This window comes from Hypanus sabinus, chromosome 13 (genome assembly GCF_030144855.1).
Source record: "Hypanus sabinus isolate sHypSab1 chromosome 13, sHypSab1.hap1, whole genome shotgun sequence".
Lineage (NCBI taxonomy): Eukaryota > Metazoa > Chordata > Chondrichthyes > Myliobatiformes > Dasyatidae > Hypanus > Hypanus sabinus.
Window position 1 is genome coordinate 94037262 of NC_082718.1, and position 18590 is coordinate 94055851.

The window sequence follows — 18590 nt, forward strand, 5'->3', positions numbered from 1 at the left end:
CTACTGCATTATCATGAATAAAAGCCCCCATGTTTGCTTATGAATGTCCTACTTTACACTTTTTTAAATTATTGATCTTATATATTATCATAGAAATTGTCTCTGTGAAGATCACTGCCGCATTTAAATCCTCGCCGATTATTGAATGCTTAAGTGTCTTCCTAAACTTTGATCAAGTAGGCTGCAAATATAGTTGAAGTCTATTTCCTTTCTTTATTCGTGGCTGTTGAAAACACAATCAATGAGTCATGTTAACAAAACATATCCTTTATATGGCACACACAGACCGTGTGTACTGAGTACACCAAGCAACTCATAAAAAGGTGGATTTCTTGGATTTTAATTTCTAGTCTCGATTCCATCAAAGTCTGTCTGGCTATTTTTGCAATGGGATTTACTCTGGCTGCACACAGATCCTTAGTATATTACACCAGAATTCTTCTTTTGTTTTAACACATCATGCTTCACATTTTTTTTAACTGAATGAAAGGCTCATTAAGAAAATACACAATTCATACAGACTTTTGCGGAATTATTCAATTGTTAGGATTTCTTGGCTGAGGTGCACATTGCCTTCAACCTAAAATCACATTATTGGCCGAGGGATCTCTCTCAGCAACAATGATGTTCTCTTACAGTTCTAGCAGCCAATCTATATCTAAAGCTTGTACACTTCCTGTATTCAATTCGGTCAGGTTTGCAATTGCATTCAGTCAATAAAACCAGAACTGAGGGGAAAAGATCAGCATGAATCAAATCATGAAAAATGGCTTCTGAACCACCAAGAAGAATTTCTGAAAACCAGTACAAACTGAGAACAGTCAGGGGAACACAACGAAGTTTAAAGTAAAGGTTTTGCTTCACTCAAAATACTTGCAGAGGGTGGAATGTGACTCTTTTCCCTCAATAGTTCTAAAATTCCTAAAGTAAAAAAAAATATCAAAGATTGGCGCTGCCTTAATTACCTGAAAAAGAACTGAAGGATTGTCATTTGGATATTTTTAAAATTGTTTGATATTTATATGCCGAGCTGTTGCCCCAGTTGCTGAAAGTAGTCCCCACATTCCTGTAGGTTTGTGCTGCCTCCCTTCCCGTTCTCTAAGGAATGTCCTACTGGCCCAACCACACATTACATCTTCAACATGTCCTCCCCCATTACCCACATCACCCCACAGTTCAGCTGGGTTTTAAATTCTCTCTCGGTAAGATAAATATCCCTCACAACATGCTGCCAATTGCCATCAATTCCAATCCTTTCTGCCCATCACCTTCAGTCCCATCCACTCCTGAGACTGCCACCAAAGGAGCACCGCAGCACAAAATCTTTTCTCTCCCATTTACCTAACCCTGCCTATAATTAATAGAGGAAGAATTCACTCACACCTTATCTTGTTTCAAATAATGAGCAATTAACTACCCTGTCTCCCCAGTCCTTCAGATTACAATTACCTCCTCAAATTAAGACAGCTTCTTCTGCCTTAATAATGCTGAGGGGAAAAGGAGAGAAAAAAAATCAATACAGAAAATAAGGGAATATATAAATCAAAGCCATTCAGGTATGTATCACATTACTTTAAAAAAAGCATGATGTAAATAGATGTTGATCTTCATCAATCATAACAAATCACTGATGTGGATTCTGTGCCCTGCAGACGTTAATATAAAATAGCAATACCATAGGAGATCAGTGAGTTGAAAAATCACAAAATGACAAATAATGCATTAACTGCAATACTGAACTGAAAAATTGCTCCTTGCCACACCAGAGACCATGGCTGCACTTGGCTCCACTGATGATAGAAACCCCTCACCTTGTTTCTTAACACCTTAATCAAAAATATATTCTGCCAGTAAGTGCTGACAGTTATGCCTTAATTAAGCAACTAAAGGTTCAAGTAAATATTACAGATCTGTAACACGTAGTTTGTACATAGTATGAATATAAATAATTAGGCTTATACACTGTTTGAAGATATGTCCCTGACCTCGATTCCTGGTAAGGTACCTTAGTACACATACAAAGTATTCCCTCATGTTTTGCTTTCAAACTGATGGTGAACTTTCACTTAATTCATAAAGGGAACTGGTACTTTTCATGTTTAAACTGTTCCTTATTGCTTTTCTGCATCAATTTGTCCTCAAAGTTCTTATTAATAGCCCAATTCCCGGGATCATCTATATGACTCAACCCTGCTTCTTTCAAAACAAACAACGTAGCAGGTTGACAACTCTTACGACATGAACCTACTGATGTGCCTTTGCCGAACAAATTCACTGGTGGATGGCTGCGGACAGTGACACACGAAAAAATCGAGAAGCAGGTAAGCTTAGAAAGCTGACTGTCACTCTGGTGACCTACAGCTTTAATGAGCCACGTGTGAAGCCAACACTGACATCTCCCCGTAGTTGTGATGGAGTACAGCTGCCTGATCCATTTGTTTTATTAGCATTGCCAATCCTCCTCCTGGTTCATTTATTTTCATTATGCTGTGCTCACAGTAGTCTCTGGGCTGATGCAACCTTCCCTCGACTACATTCAAGTGCAGTTACCCTTAAAAACAAATGGAAGAAAGATATAGCTCAAAGACTCAATGTGAACCAGAAAGGGCTAAATTTTCAAGCTATCTTAAGCAACTTTTATTTACAATGTGTATAATATTTATAAATAAATTTTACATTCTAGTAATCTACAATGCATTCTAGGTATACCTTGTTAAAATATTTCACCTAAGTTATAAAGGTGGGTATGACTTATTACTACACCATAAATAATAACGTGAAGAACTGAAAGTCTAAATATAAACAAGACATAACATAAATTTTACACAGAGTTCAAGAATTGAGAATACAACTGAAGTCCAAAATTAACAAAATCATATAAAATGATTACATTTAGAGCTGGTCATTAAGACATTTGTGTTAAGAGCCAGCTCCCATGGACTACAGTCATAGTGTCATCCAATCAGAAGTGTTCTTCCACAGTCCTTCCCTTTCAGGAAGGAGTCGCTGAACAGGAGTGCTCATTTTTAACGTTCATTCAGTTTATTGTGCACCTTCCTCCGTTCCCTTTCCAGGTTAATCTGCCATGTATTCTTTCCATCAGCGTTTCTGAATTTGTGTTGGTACACTCGCACACATTCCTTTCCTGTTAGCCTCTTCTTTTTATTGTCTTTCCAAACGTCACCCCAATTCCTGCGAGTTTTGATTTTGCCAGATATCTATCATGATTTGTCTGCTGATTCGTCTGATACCTGCGTAGTCCTGTGCTTTGCTGCCGGTGTATTTCATTCTCACAAACTGGTCCCATTCATGACTGGATTTCCTGCACAATTACTCAAAACTGAAGGCATAAAGGTGAGCAAAGAATGAAAACAGACTGGATAACACAGTTACACTTTGTCATGTATTCTTTCCATGTAATTTCTCAGTTCGTGCGAGTCTCCCAAGCCCATGTCCTGGCATACCCACTTAATATCTTCCTCATTACCCAGAAGGACTGAATTGGTCGCGGGACATCCATCGTCTGGTGGAATCGTAGTAAATGTTGTAAACTTTACCCGTTTCCGCTTTGTGGTTGGGGAGTTCAGAGGTTCATCCTTGCGGTCCTTCCCGTCACTGGACAGGGCAGACCTATGCACCTGTCCTTGGATGTTCTTCTGGGTTCCTCCATTGAGCAGATGGTTGCTCTCTTCAAAACCTGCTACTCTGTCTATTACCGTAGTGTGTTCACAGAGCTGTTGTGGGGATAAATCAGCGGTGTTCTCCAGCAGCTCTGTCTCATTCCCCAACCAAACCCAGTCGTGGGAATGATTCATGGTTCCTTGGGCCTCCGAGGGAATTCGCTTGTGCCGGTACTTCAAAGCAAACATGACGCAGTTAATTAAAAAGACAAGAATAGCCAGGCAAAAAACACCCAGCAGAGCGTACATTCCGATCTCCAGGTCTGTCAGACCTCTTGGGGCCTGCACCAGATCACTTTCGTCCAGGCTTTCACTGTCCCCGGAGATCCTGGTGAGGTCATGCGAGGGGAAGTTGGCAGCATCCAGTGGAATGTTTTGGAGTTGGCTGCCGCCTTCGGAGAGCTGGTCGGTCCCACCTTGGTTCCTGTTGACGGAAGCTTTGGTGGTTGTGCTCACTTTCCTCATTGAGCTCTCCTCGCGGTCTGCAGTCGCGCTGCTGAAGTACCGTCCATTCTGCCCTGCCCGCTCCTGGTCTACGTTCTTCTGCCTCCGGTCGCTAGCTCGGTTTTCTAGCTCCCCATTCCCGCCGTAGTCGGCGCCACCACTCTTCGGACCCACGTTATTCTGACCGAATTTCACCTCGATGTTGCTATTTCCCACCGCCAGGATGCTCTTCCGCTTGGATTTCTGGCAGACCTCACAGATGACTAGCTCGACTTTCAGCAGGTTCCCTTGGCCCTCTCCCACCACAGTGATGACAGGCCATTGCAACTGCAAATCCTGGTACGTTGAGATGACGGACTCTTCCCTCGAAGTGACGGTGAGGGTATAGTCCTTGGGATCGTAAATATCCAGCGGAGTCAGACTGTTGTCACTGAAATGGATCCAACCACTGATTATTGCCTCCTGGATGAAAGAATAGAGACAAAATCACATTTCAGTTTTATTGACATTATGAGCAAAATCCTGAATTCAGAGGGCTGCCATTCTGAGGGTTAAGCCACGACTGCACACACACACTGGCGGATTGCTTGTTCAGCCTTCCCTCAACTTACAAAGGAGAACATCTCCCTGGACAACATTTCATTCAGTGAAATCTCAAAGTCTGGGCATCATTAGAAGTTTGGTAGAAAGCAATCCAAAGGAATACATTGCTCTGTTGGTGTTATGGTGAACAGGCACCCCATTGGGCATATTCTGGAATTATATAACCATATAACAATTGCAGCACGGAAACAGGCCATTTCGGCCCTTCTAGTCTGTGCCGAACGTTTACTCTGACCTATTCCCACCTACCTGCACTCAGCCCATAACCCTCCATTCCTTTCCTGTCCTTATACCTATCCAATTTTACTTTAAATGACAATATCGAACCTGCCTCTACCACTTCTACTGGAAGCTCGTTCCACACAGCTACCACTCTCTGAGTAAAGAAGTTCCCTCTCCTGTTACCCCTAAACTTTTGCACCTTAACTCTCAACTCGTGTCCTATTGTTTGAATCTCCCCTACTCTCAAAGGAAAAAACCTATCCACGTCAACTCTATCTATACCCCTCACAATTTTAAATACCTCTATCAAGTCCCCCCTCAACCTTCTACGCTCCAAAGAATAAAGACCTAACTTGTTCAACCTTTCTCTGTAACTTAAGTGCTGAAACCCAGGTAACATTCCAGTGAGTCTCCTCTGTACTCTCTCTATTTTGTTGACATCTTTCCTATAATTAGAGTATACAGAAAATATTAACTTCGGTAACCAATCTTTAGACCTGAATGTGGATTGTAGATTAAATTTAAAATGCAGCCCTGGACAATATTTTCCTGGAGCTGTGGTCAGCAGTTGAATTGAAAAGCCAGATGATGCTGATTAACATTCATCTTGGATGTGTGGAGTGTGGATGCGAAAATGGAAGTGGGAAAATTATATGTAATTCAAAGGAAGCATTGTAGATATATTGTAAATATAGAATTGTCTTTAGAGCTTTAGCATGTAAAATGACATGTCAGATTGTGTTGAACAAGCCTCTTTCTCCAGAGGGTGTCTCATTTTGTTGAATTAAAGGCTACTTTTACATCTACCTGCTGTAACTCGCTGGTGACTGTGTTCATGCTACAACAGTGTCACAACGAAAATTTATAAATCAAAGATCTGTAAGTTTCAGGATGCTCACATCGTTAAACATCCAGAGTTAATCTCTGGACGTAACTAGAGTGCAGATTTCTCTGGCAAAAAGAGGTGATGTTTACAACATGACTAGCAAATATACTTCTGTCAATGAGGTGCTTCTGATGGCATCTAGCATTATGAATAAGCGGAGTTTGCATTAAATAAAAGGAGGCTATTCATCCATTGAGCTTGTCCCACCTGTGTGATGCTGGCTGATCCAAGACCACCTCCACACACTTGCTTTCGCCCCATCCTTTTATATCTCTGGGTAAGGAATTCCATCAATTGTAGAATTGTAGATCCACAGCACAGATACAGGTCCTTTGGCCTACCTAGTCCACAGCGAACTAGTATCCTGCCTAGTCCTATTGACCTGCACCTAGGCCATAGCCTTCCATGCCCCTCCCATCCAAGTACTTATCCAAACTTCTCTTAAATGTTAAAATTTAACCTGCGTCCGCTATTTCCACTGGCAGCTCATTCCACATTCTCACCACTCTCTGAGTGAAGGAGTTCCCCCTTGTGTTCCCCTAATGACTCCTAGTTGTAGTCTCACCCAACTCTAGCTGAACAAAACCTGCTTACATTTACTTTATTAATATCGCTCATATACCTCTGTCCATTCTCCCCTCATTCTCCACGGCCCATGGAAGAAAGCCTTATCCTATTTGGCTCTTCCCTTTAACTCGGGTCCTCAATGCCTGGTGATATCCTTGTAAATTTACTCAGGACCCTTTCAATCTTATTGATCCTTCCTTGTATGTAGGTGATCAGAACTGCACACAATATTCCAGATTATGCCTCGCCAACACCTTTTACAACTTCAACATCATATCCCAGTTCCTGTACTCAGTACATTGATTTATGAAAGTTAATGTGCAAAAAGCTCTGTTTACCATAAGACGTAGGAGCAGAACCCATTCAGCCCATTGAGTCTGCTCCGCCATTCCATCATGGCTGATTTGTTATCCCTCTCAGCCCTATTCTTCTGCCTTCTCCACACACCCCTTGATGCCTTGACTAATCAAGAACTTACCAACCTCCACTTGAACTACACCCAATGACTTGTCCTTCACAGCCATCTGAGGCAATGAATTCCACAGATACTCCAACCTCTGGGTAAATAACTCCTCCTTATCTCTGTATTAAATTGATGTTCCTCTATTCTGAGGATATGCCCTCTGGTCTTAGACTCCTCCACTATAGGAAACATCTTCTTCACATTCCCTCTATCTGGACATTTCAATATTCCAGAGGTTTCAATGAGATACCCCCTCATTTTTCCAAACTCCGGTAAGTACAGGCCCAGAGCCATCAAATGCGCCTCATGCATTAACCCTTTCATTCCCAGAATTATTCTTGTGAACTTCCTGTGGATCCTCTCCAATACCAACATATCTTTTCTTAGATAAGGGGGCCAAAGCTGTTCACAATACAAGTGCATGGTTACACACTTCCTTACACAATATCTATATGTCACTTCTTTGCCCATTCGCCTAATAAGTCTTTTTGCAGTCTCCCTGCTTTTACCTGCCCCCCACCTATTTTTGTGTCATCTGCAAACTGAGCCACAAATCTATCTATCCTGTTATCCAAATGATTGACATACTGTATAGCATGACAAGAAGTGATTCCAAAGATCCCTGTGAAGAATCACTAGTCACCAGCCACCAAACAGAAAAGGTCCCCTTTGTTTGCACTCATTGTTGCCTGCCAGTCAGCCAATCTTTTATTCATATCTGGTATCTTTCCTTTAATACCATGGGCTCTTATCTTGCTCAACAGCCTCGTTTGCAGCACCTTGTCAAAGGCCTTCTGAAAATCAAAGTAAAAACCCTGTTTACAACCCTATCTGCTTTTAAATCTAAGATTTAAAGTTATTAGCCGGCACAACATCAATTATCATTTCTAGAAAAAGGTTTCAAATTTCAGTCTTTTTGAGAAAGAAAAATTTTACAGATTCTGAAAAATGATCTAGTGTTTTCCCACTATATATAAGACGAATAAATTCTTGTCGGGCTTCCAGCCAGGTCCAGGTATTGATCTGAACCAACGTTTCCATGACAAACTCTGCCATCTTCATTAGGGATGATGCCTGAGCTTGTCTAGTCTGGTGGTATTTATAATCCTGTTGTCCATCCCTCCTGATTGGTTAACCCTCATTCAATCAGGTTTCTGCTGCCCCACCTTGTTTGCAATTGAATTCCAGTCTTTACTTAGAGTGAGACCTTCGTCTTCATTAAAATTCTTTTCTTCTAGTTTTAGTTCAATGACTTCCTTCACCAGATGATCCCAAAAGCCACTGGCACAGCACAGTAGTTTTGTGCCATCGAAGTCAATCCTATGACAATCGTGAATGCAGTGTTCTGCTACCACTGATTTCCTCGGGTAATCCTAATGGATATGCCTCATGTTGCTTGATGCAGGTTTCCACCATGTATCCCATCTGGCTGATATATGCTGTTCCGCATTCACAGGGAACCCTTTAAAAAACGCCACCTACCCCGAGGCTCATGTCATCTTTGACCCACACCAGTTGTGATTTGAGCTTCCTTACAGGTTTGTGGATGGTATTAATCTGGTACTGCTTAAGGATTAATCCTTCCCGAAACTGCGGAAATGTAGGGGAGACAGGCGGTAGCGACGGATTCCTCATTGTTAGCCCCCTGCTTTTTCTGCTAGCACTTTTAAGGGCCCGGTTGATTTCCTTCACCTTGTAGCCATTCTGTAGGAATGACATGTGTAGTTGTCTTATTTCTTCCTGGAGACTCCTGTGAATGTGGGGCAGCGTATATTGATCGGACTGGACACACGGTGGAAACCTGTATCACGAAGCACAGGAAGTGCGTCCGTTTGGGTTACCCGGAAAAATTGGCCGAAGCAGGATGTTGCACTTGCAATGGCCATAGGATTGACTTCGATGGCACAAAACTACTATCCCATGCCAGTGGCTTTTGGGACCACCTGCTGAAGGAGGCCACTGAAGTAAAACTAGAGGAAAAGAATTTTAATAAAGACGAAGGTCTTGCTCTAAGTAAGAACTGCAATTCGACTGTAAGCAAGGTGGGACAGTGTAAGTCTGATGGGATGAGGACTAACCAATCAGGAGGGACAGACGACAGGGGTATAAATACCACCAGACTAGACATGCCCAAGCATCATCCCTGAAATGTTGGTTAAAATCAGTACCTGTACTCAGCTGGAAGTCCGAGAAGAGTTTATTCATCTCCAGATTTTGTAGGTCTGAAATAAAACTGGACACCTGTTATGTACTCTTTAACAGGTTCCACCTTTATTTTACTACTGAAAAGTCGGCTCTATATATTGGGTCTTTCTCCCCAAGGAGAAAAGCCAGTTCTCTTCATCTACTCAATCACATCTCCTTAACATTTGGAAAACTTCAATCATATTTCCATCTTGTCTTCTACATGTCAGGAAACTGCAAATTCAATTAGTTAAGCAGATTGCAAATTGCAGGCTATAAATCGCAAATTGCAATTGCCTAAGAATTAACATAATAACACTCCTAGTTTTCCAAGGACTTGGACTATTAATCCAGGGAATGTTAATTCAAATGTCACCATTAAAAATAGAATTTAGCTTAAAAGTTGTCTGTAATAACTGATCGTAGTGTAGATAATCGTAAAAAATGACGGTCTTACTTCCATTAATGAAGGAAGCTTGTGATCTTCACCTAATCCAGCTGAATTTTACTGTCCCACTGTAATGCATCTGACATTAATCTACCTCAGAAAGTTTACTAGTCTGCTGGAGAGAAAAATATAAATGGAACTGAACACTGCCACCTAGGAATTGGTACAGGATGTGATAAAATCACATATTGACCCTGAGAACTATTCCTCACTAACATCTGGAACTGAAGCTGCAGATGGGAGAACTTTTCTGTTACACCCTGAATTCTATTGATTCAGGTAAACTATGGATGAGAAAGCATTATGTAGTCTGGTATTTTCTTCTTGCTTGATCCATGGGAAGCTGATAAAAGGCAAAGTCATCCACCATTGTCCATTACGAGCATCCAGTGGACCAGGATTTTCTATGTTCAACAGGAAAAGGAGCCCAGAGAAGCACACTTTGTTGTGAATAATTAGGTGAATAATTGTGGTACTTGGAGCTCATTGGTCCACATTTCCAGCAATTTATGATGTAGGAGTATGCAAAGCTGAAGAACTCCTCATCCCCAACATCCGTTCAATATGCCCTGCGTCAGGAAAGTCTGGAGCAAGGCTTCAACTCTGGGTCTGTTAATTTCTTTTGCCCATATACTGAAAGGCTTGTTATTGGAAACAGAAACACAAGGGGACAGAATTTCTCACTCGCTTCTGTGGTGGGGATCTAGTGCTGTCAATCGCAGTTCCAAAGAGTTATCGAAATTTTGTATGAAGAAATTCATTCAACTCATTACAACTATCCTAAAATACCTTAGGGGCTAATGCTGTTTCCCAACCATAGGCCAATTCCTTTGCAGGTTTATCACTCTTGAAGTGACTGGGTATTTTGCAAAAGCAGTGAAGGTTTCTGCCTTCCTTGAAATGTTCCTCTGATAGAGTTGGAGCTGCTCCAAAAGGCAACATCTAGCATCAAACATCCCCAATGTGTGGGGCCACGCCACCTTGTCACAACTGCCTTCGAGCGAGAGGTACAGAAATCTGAAGTCCCTCATCACCAGGTTCAAGAACGGATACTGAATTTCAATCACTCAGTTCCTGGGCAAACCTGCACAACCCTAATTACTGCTTCACAACAGCAGCCCAATGGCCACTTTGCGCCACAGTAGATTTTGTTTCTGTTTTACTTGTGTTCTTCCATATAAAAACAGTGTCTAATTTTGTCTATTCTAGTGATTGTTGTGTATCTGATATCTCTGCTTGTGGTGCCACTGCAAGTAGGTTTTGCATTGCACATGTGCCAATAAACTCCACTTTGATTTTCATTTCACTGATCTTAACCATCTCCTGACACTTTGACCAAACAAACTAACATTAAAGAACAAAAGGAAAGTGCTTACCCTTACTGAGTGAAAAATTGATTGGTATCCAACATTTAAGAAATTGAAGACCCATTAGTTTACACTTCTTGTAAGAAGGTTTTTGAAATTAGTTCTCTTTATTTGCTGTGGAATTAGAGAGCAACTCAACCATGAACTTGGTGAATGATACAACACATTGAATAGCTTACTATCTCGTTTTGTAAATGTTGGAGGCCTGTCCGTCCGCGTGTGCATGTGTGTGTGTGTGTGAGCGTGTGGGTGGTTGGCTGATAGTGAGAAAAAGAGCTTGTTTTGCTGTTTTTGGCTTGTCACCGCTGTTGTTGTTGCGTTCGTTGTTCTGCTGAACATTGTGGGCATGCTATTTTGGCACAGGATTGAGCGATGACACTGGCAAGCTGCCCCCAGCACATCCCTAGGTTGTGTTTGGTTGTTAATGCAAAGCTCGGAAGAGTGAAGCAACAGAATTTTAACATTGTAAATCAGTGAGTTGTTTGTTATGTCTCCCCTCCTTTTCCTTTATTAGGAAGAGAGAGAGCCTGTGGTATGTCGAATACCGGGTGAATGAGTAGTCTTTGGGTACTGCAAGTCTGTGTCTTTATTGATGCTTTGCTGCACGCTGAGTGCTCGGTGGAAAGTGCTGATGCTTTTCTGCTGGTGGGGGAGGGGGGTTCGTTGTCCTGCTGCTGCTTGTGCATAGGCGGGGGAATGGGGGGAGCTTTTGTGGTTGTAATGTTTTAAATGTCATTCATTCTTTGGGGCATTCCTCTGTTTTTGTGGATGCCTGCAAAGAAAAAGAATTTCAGGATGTATATTGTATACATGTCTCTACCATTAAATGCACCATTTGAAAGCTATTGAAATGACACGTTTCACAAACAATAGAAAATCTGCAGATGCTGGAAATTTGAGCAACACACACACAAAATGCAGGAGGAACTCGGCAGGCCAGGCAGTGTCTATGGAGAAGAGTACAGCTGACGTTTCGGGCTGAAGGGTCCTGCTGAAGGGTCTCGGCCTGAAACAACAACTCTTCTCTTTGCATTTGAAAGTAAATGTGATAAATGAATCTGAAATCCAATTTACTTTGAACACGTCTGACTTTGAAATCCAGATAAATGCTTTAAATGTGATAGAACTGTTTTAGCAGTACTCTTACAAAGATATTTTCTTGATTGGTTCAGTTGCATATCCACAGTAGCCCCAGTCAAGCTAGCTACATTCACTAAGAATCGGCCTTGACTCTATTCTTTCCCAACTTTCATTCACAAGGTTTGGAAAATAATTCCTAAAAACGATTAAACTTTATTCTTTGACTTATTCATTTAAGATTGCTCTACCTAAAAAGTTGTATCATAATATGTGTGTTGCTTGTTCCATCACTATAATTATTTTTCTTATAATAAATTAAACTGCCAAGCTTCATCTGAACACCACATTGTCTGATTAATTTTCTACTTTGAGAGTTGTATACACCGGTCCCAAGTTCCTTGGTCCATAATAGATAGTCTTACTGTACCATGAGATCAGGGATGTGGCATATATAAAGTCAGAGGCTCCACAATTTTCTTTTTTCATATAACATTTTCTTTTATACGTTAATGCACAAGCTAATTTATTCCAAATCTCTGTAATTACAATATTTGACTCTCTGATGTGTGAGTTATTGGATTTTTAATCTCGATCATAAAGCCTTCAGAGCATAGACCACTTGCTGGTGTCTGCAACAAAGTAAATAAGATTTAGTTTTATTTCAGTGCATTTTCAAAACTGAATCCTGTAGCATCACTAATAAAGCACCATCTCAAGGAAATTATTGAAACCGGAACTTTTAATTAGGAGAGAAATCAGAATGCCAAGCAAAGTTAAAGAGAGACCAGAGTTATGTACTTCTCCAAGAGGATGAGATTTATTTTCATGGGCATCTAGGGGAGGTATGATCTCCCTGAAAACATGAATATGTAGAGCTTAATTGCTTCTTTCGATAGCACTGAAATTTGCTTGCAAGTAATATGACAGCTACAGCGTTTTTATGAACGCTTGGCCTTTATGGTATTAGCTTGAATCAGTGGTGGTGCTCTCACTTTGGCATTAGAAGGGCATATTTCCAAACCCCATTTCCAGACCTCCCCATAAGATCCATGCTCACAGGAGAACAAAGGGAATGTTGTTGCACTTGACTGCCAAGAGTGACTGCACTTCCAATTAATTTATTGATAATGAAATGTCCCCGTATTTACTGAGGACACTAAACATATTATATAAAACAACTTAAGCTATTTTATATTGGAGATTTAAATAAGCAGTGCTTAAAAAGAAGGTTCTGCACCTGCAAATGACAAATAGGGTAGCTTCAAATAGCTTGGAAGGACTTGTACCAATCCCTATAACGAGCTATGATGTATTGAAAAAACTCACGGTGATAGAGGCAGACAAAGTGTGTGAATGCAATGGCTTGCAGCTGAAGATTTTTTTAAGGGAATTGGCTGCAGAGGTGGTGCAGCCATTGACTGAAGTGTTCCAAAACTCACTGAAGTCCGGGAGGGTACGAGGAGATTGGAAAACCATATACAACTCAGTGGCCACTTTGTTGGGTACCTAATAAGGTGGCCACTGAATGTATTCCTGTATGTTCGAAGTCTTCTGCTGCTTGAGCCTGTCCACTTCAAGATTTGACATGTTCTGCAGTCGGACATGTTGTTCTGCACACCGCTGTTGTAATGCGTGGTTTTTGAGTTACTGTGGCCTTCCGATCAGCTTGAACCAGTCTGGCTGTTCTTCTCCGACCTCTCTCATTAACGAGGTATCTTTGCTCACTGAATCTTTCGCATCATCCTCTGTAAACTCTAGAGACTGTTATGCATGAAAATCCCAGGAGATCAGCAATTTCAGACCATCCTGTCTGGCTCCAACAATCATTCCATGGTCAAAGTCACTTAGATCACATTTCACCATTCTGGTCTGAACAACAACTGAGCCTTTTGATCATAACTGCGTGCTTTTATGCATCGAGTTGCTGTCACATGACTTACAGATTAGATACTTGCATTAATGAGCAGGTATACAGGGGTGCCTAATAAAGTGGCCAGCGGCTGTACACGCCTTAGTAGAGTGGACGTGGAGAGGATGTTTCCTATGCTGAGTGAGGTTAGAACCAAAGGACACAGCCTCAGAATAGAGGGGTGTCCTTTTAGAATGGAGATGAGGAGGAATTTCTATAGCCATGCAGTGGTGAATCTGTGGAATCAGAACTTGAGGCCAAGTTTTTGGGTATACTTAAGGTAGAGGTTGATAGATTCTTGATTAGTCAGAGCATCAAGAGATCAGGGGAGAAGGCAGGAGATTAGGGCTGAGAGGAAAAATGGATCAGCCATGATGAAATGGTGGAACAGACTTGATGGGCCAAATGGCCTAATTCTGTTCCTATATCTTATGGTCTTACATAGCTCCCTTGTTCAAGATGGTTGAAGAAGTTTGACATGAGTCCCCAAACCCTAAGGACTTTCTACAGTGGCATGATTGAGAGCTTCCTGACTGGCTGTATCACTGCCTGGTATGGGATCTGTACTTTCCTCAATCGCAGGACTCTGCAGAGAGTGGTGCGGACAGCTCAGCGCATCTGTAGATGTGAACTTTCCACTATTCAGGACATTTACAGAGACAGGTGTGTAAAAAGGACCCAAAGGATCACTGGGGACCCAAATCACTCCAACCACAAACTGTTTCAGCTGCTACCAGCCGGGAAACGGTACCACAGCATAAAAGCCAGGACCAACAGGCTCTGGGACAGGTTCTTCCACCAGGCCATCAGACTGATTAATTCATGCTGATATAATTGTATTTCTATGTTATATTGACTGCCCTGTTGTATATACTATTTATTTCAAATTATTATAAATTGCACATTCAGACGGAGATGTAAAGATTTTTTACTCCTCATCTATGTGAAGGATGTAAGAAATAAAGTCAATTCAGTTCAAAAGAATAGGGAAATGAAAGTCTAACTAGCTTAATACTATTGTTGACAGGATACTGAAGTCTATAATTAAAGAAGTAATAGCCAGTCAGTTAGAGAAGCTTAACACAATCAAACTAAGTCCACAAACTTTTTACTTTATGTTAGACAAGTTTGCTCGAGTCTCTTAAGGAGAACGTGTAGCGATACTGTATTCGGAAAGCTTTGATATCCCAGCACCAACTAGCTACAGGATGTGCAGAGACTTTGAAATTCTGAACTTTATTCCTTCAGTGAATTTGCACTTCTGATAAATGGCTGGATGGGTGTTTTGGTCTAGTATGCGGTGCTGCTACTTTAAAATGGTTCTTCAGACTCCAGGATATATGCTTTTCAAGACAGGACATTGTTATGCAGAAAAAAAGATTGTAGAGCAACTCAATTATCCAGTCCATGGAATCATAAATCCATCCGTCAATGATGAGTGTTATATATAAGAAATGATTCACCATAACCCCAGGTAATCTACTTGCTACAGCGGACCTGCAAACTGCTCCAGTAAATTCAATGGATTAATTATATTTATTCCATCCAGCAATTACTCCAGACATGATTACATTTCCATGTTGCTTTCACAAGTGAATTGTTGTTCTCAACTGGTTTAATCTCCTGTCAGAATGAAAACAGATAGTGAAATACATTTTAACCAGAGCTTGTTAGAATTGGACAGTACTCTAATTACATTGTACAGGATCCAGTCATTTCTACAACATGAAATATCTCTCCCGGCCTCAGATTACTGAGAGTCTGTGAAATAAGCAGGTTCTTCAGTGAAGAGAAAAGACAACCGCGAACCTGCAATGAAAACAAGGGACAGAAAGTAGATTGTAAAATCTCATGAAACTACGTATGAGGGGTGCCAGAGTGTGGGTGAAGGCATGCAGCAGCAGGAGGCAGGTTATCTTTGAAATGCTGGACGCTGTAAGGAAACTACATTGGGCCTTCTATTTTTGTATAATGGCTCTCTGGAGCTCAGGGTTCATCAGTAGCATGTACCTATTGAGTACGTAAATCATTCATACAGGCTTCTTGTTGACAAGAAGGAAGCACACCACTTTAATTGTTAATATTTCATAAATAGACTTAATTCATAATAAAAATATATACAAAGGAATAAACAGTGTGAAGAAGGTTCTGCATTCATGGTCATTGCATTCAGTAGTGTAAACCTAAAATGAAACACAAACAGCACGTCACCCCTCACGTGGCTCCCTGAGGTGTTGCCACTTTCATTGTACGAGGGGGTTTCCCCACCCATCCTTACCCCTCCATGTATGGGAGCAGGCTGTGGTCCTTCTCTGCAAAAGCTTGGCATTGGCTGGCCCGAGCTCTAACTTGTCCCTCGATGTGTAACCCTGCAACCTGGACTGAGCCAGTCGGCAGCATTCACTTACAAATACTTCACTTTGCTGCAAGACCAGCAAGTTTCGGACAGACCAACTGGTCTTTATCTTCACTGAGTTAGTAACCTTCCAGCAGCACTTGATGCCTGTCATGGTGTGTGCCCCAGGGGGCAGCCCATAGATCAGAGAGCCCTCTGGATATGCAATTGCTGGGGATAAACCTGAACAGGGACCCTTGGATCCTTCTCCACACCCTCTTTAGTAAATCCACGGTCTGTAAAGTGGTGGGTTACCATGTCTTCCACACCTCAGCGGTCCCAAGAGGGCAGGGTACCATCTACGCAGGAGGGCCCCTCACCTCCTGTCAAGTGAGATCTTCATGCTTGTTGATCAGATGTGTTCTGCCAGACAGTTTAGATCATTTACTCAGGGAGCAAACCCACAGAATCCATAAAGTCAATAATCTCTCAGTGTCTACAGTATATTCTGCATTGACCACTGCCTGATAAACTGAGGTCAAATATGTTTTCTTTGATGAACTCTCCCACAAAGTACAGGCAGGGCAGCAATGTCCAGGCCTATCTCACAGAACACCAGGGACAGGTAGAACTTGAGCATTACCTGGCTCTTGGGCTCAGTGTGCTTTTGGTCCACACTGACTGATACAGCCACACGTGGGATGATAGCAACGTTGGGTACACTATTGCTAAATTCTCAGGGACTTTGGCAACGTGACCATTGGACTGGCTCCATCTTCTTCAAACTATTTCAGCCTTGTAAACAAGGCTGCAAGAGTGCTTGATAAAGTATGGGATCCAAGTACAGATTGTGCAGATGGTGAGGAATTAATGCAACAACAGGGTGTATTCTCAGAGGTTTAAAATTGTGGTTCCTTATGTTTGCTGTTAAATGTTGCATCACTGAACTTCATTACTCTTATTACAGAAAAGCAAAGTATATGCAAATTAATAAGAAGGGAAGGAGTACATTTGTAATAGTCCAGAATTTGTAGTTGCATTGGGAATCAAAATTCAGGTGTTTTCCGTCAATACTTGGTGAAACCAACAATAACTTCTGGACGGTGTGTAGTGGCATCCGCACTAGACTTCGAGTCAAGCAGTCCTGGGTTCGAATCCAGCTGGCTCCTTGCATGCTTTCCATCCATGGTTGGTTGAGCGACAGGCTAGCAACTCAGCCTCGTAAAAAACTGACAAAAACGCTAAAGAAATGGCAAGGTTGCCGCCCGAAGTGCCACATGGCGTGGAGAGGAATAACACATACTGTAAGATGTCCATGGTCAGAAATCTTTTTGAAATCACCGATTTGACCAGGACTTCATGTACTTTTTACTCCATTCTCTTTGTTCAAACCACACTTAAACTTTAAGCCTTGTATGAGATGTAACTGTGATTAGTCTATCAAGCAATAATTAATCTTAAGAAGTTTCTGGGCATGAAAAGCTTTTTTTTTGTGCGGAGTCTAAATCTATGTGAAACTCCATACCTTTTTAATAGCAACTGTTTTTTTTTTAAAAGGCCGTATGAAATAGGAGCAGGAGCAGGCCGTCAAGCCTGCTCCGCCATTCAATGAGATCATGGCCAATCTGGTCATGGATTCCGCTCTGCCGACCTGCCCTTCCCCATCACCCTCGTTGCCCTGCTATGAAAAGATCTACCTAATTGTGCCTTGAAGTATATTTAATGAGGCAAAACCTCTGCTGCTTCCCTGGACAAAGGACTCCATAGATTCACTACTCTCCGGAGAAAGCAGTTTCTCCTAATCTCCATCCAAACCAAACCAAAGAGTTGACATTGACTGATGATGGTGATGATGGGATCTGCCTGTCGCGAAGGACAATAGGTGTGCAGTCTCCTCTGAGCTCCAAGCACCCACCCATTGCGGGTCAGCACCTTATTAGCCGGGGGTTCCCAGCTCGAGGTGGGCGGTAGCTGACCAGTGGGATGTGAAATCCCACCCACCATCGACAACAGCCCGTAGCGCCCATTTCCTATGCCAGTCGGCGAGGGCTTATCACTCATAGCTGCTGCCTCCCGTGTTGGTTCTGGCACTGCAAACAGCCCTGGGTGGAAGGTATGGAGATCTTCTCGGCCTCACTGGTGTAGTCTATAAGAAAGTGAAGCAATATGTTTGGCACTAGCTTGGCTGCAGGAAGCTGCCAGAAGGGTGTTCAGTGGCGTCCAGCCGCTTTAGGGGCTGCACTCTGGATTTCCTGTCTTGGTTCACTCCCGTGGCCTTCACCTCTCCCGAGACTGCCCACAAGGCTATTTACCCATAGCTGGGAATCTGGCTATTGACTACAGGAGAAGGAAAATAGAAGTCCACGAGCCAGTTCTCATCGGGGGTTTCAGAGATGGAGAGG

The 18590-nt window shown here is 42.1% G+C and overlaps 1 protein-coding gene across 3 annotated transcripts in view; it reads right to left on the reverse strand.

Moving 5' to 3' along the window:
- Window positions 1-224: 224 nt before the first annotated feature.
- The window catches only part of si:dkeyp-14d3.1 (transmembrane protein 132C), a 1066091-nt gene continuing 1047725 nt past the window's right edge, over window positions 225-18590 (reverse strand). For all 3 annotated transcript variants that reach the window (XM_059988236.1, XM_059988235.1, XM_059988237.1), the window contains one exon: window positions 225-4586. In XM_059988236.1, coding sequence (XP_059844219.1) covers window positions 3390-4586 — 1197 coding nt within the window. In that variant the 3' untranslated portion in view covers window positions 225-3389. The remainder of the gene's footprint in view (window positions 4587-18590) is intronic.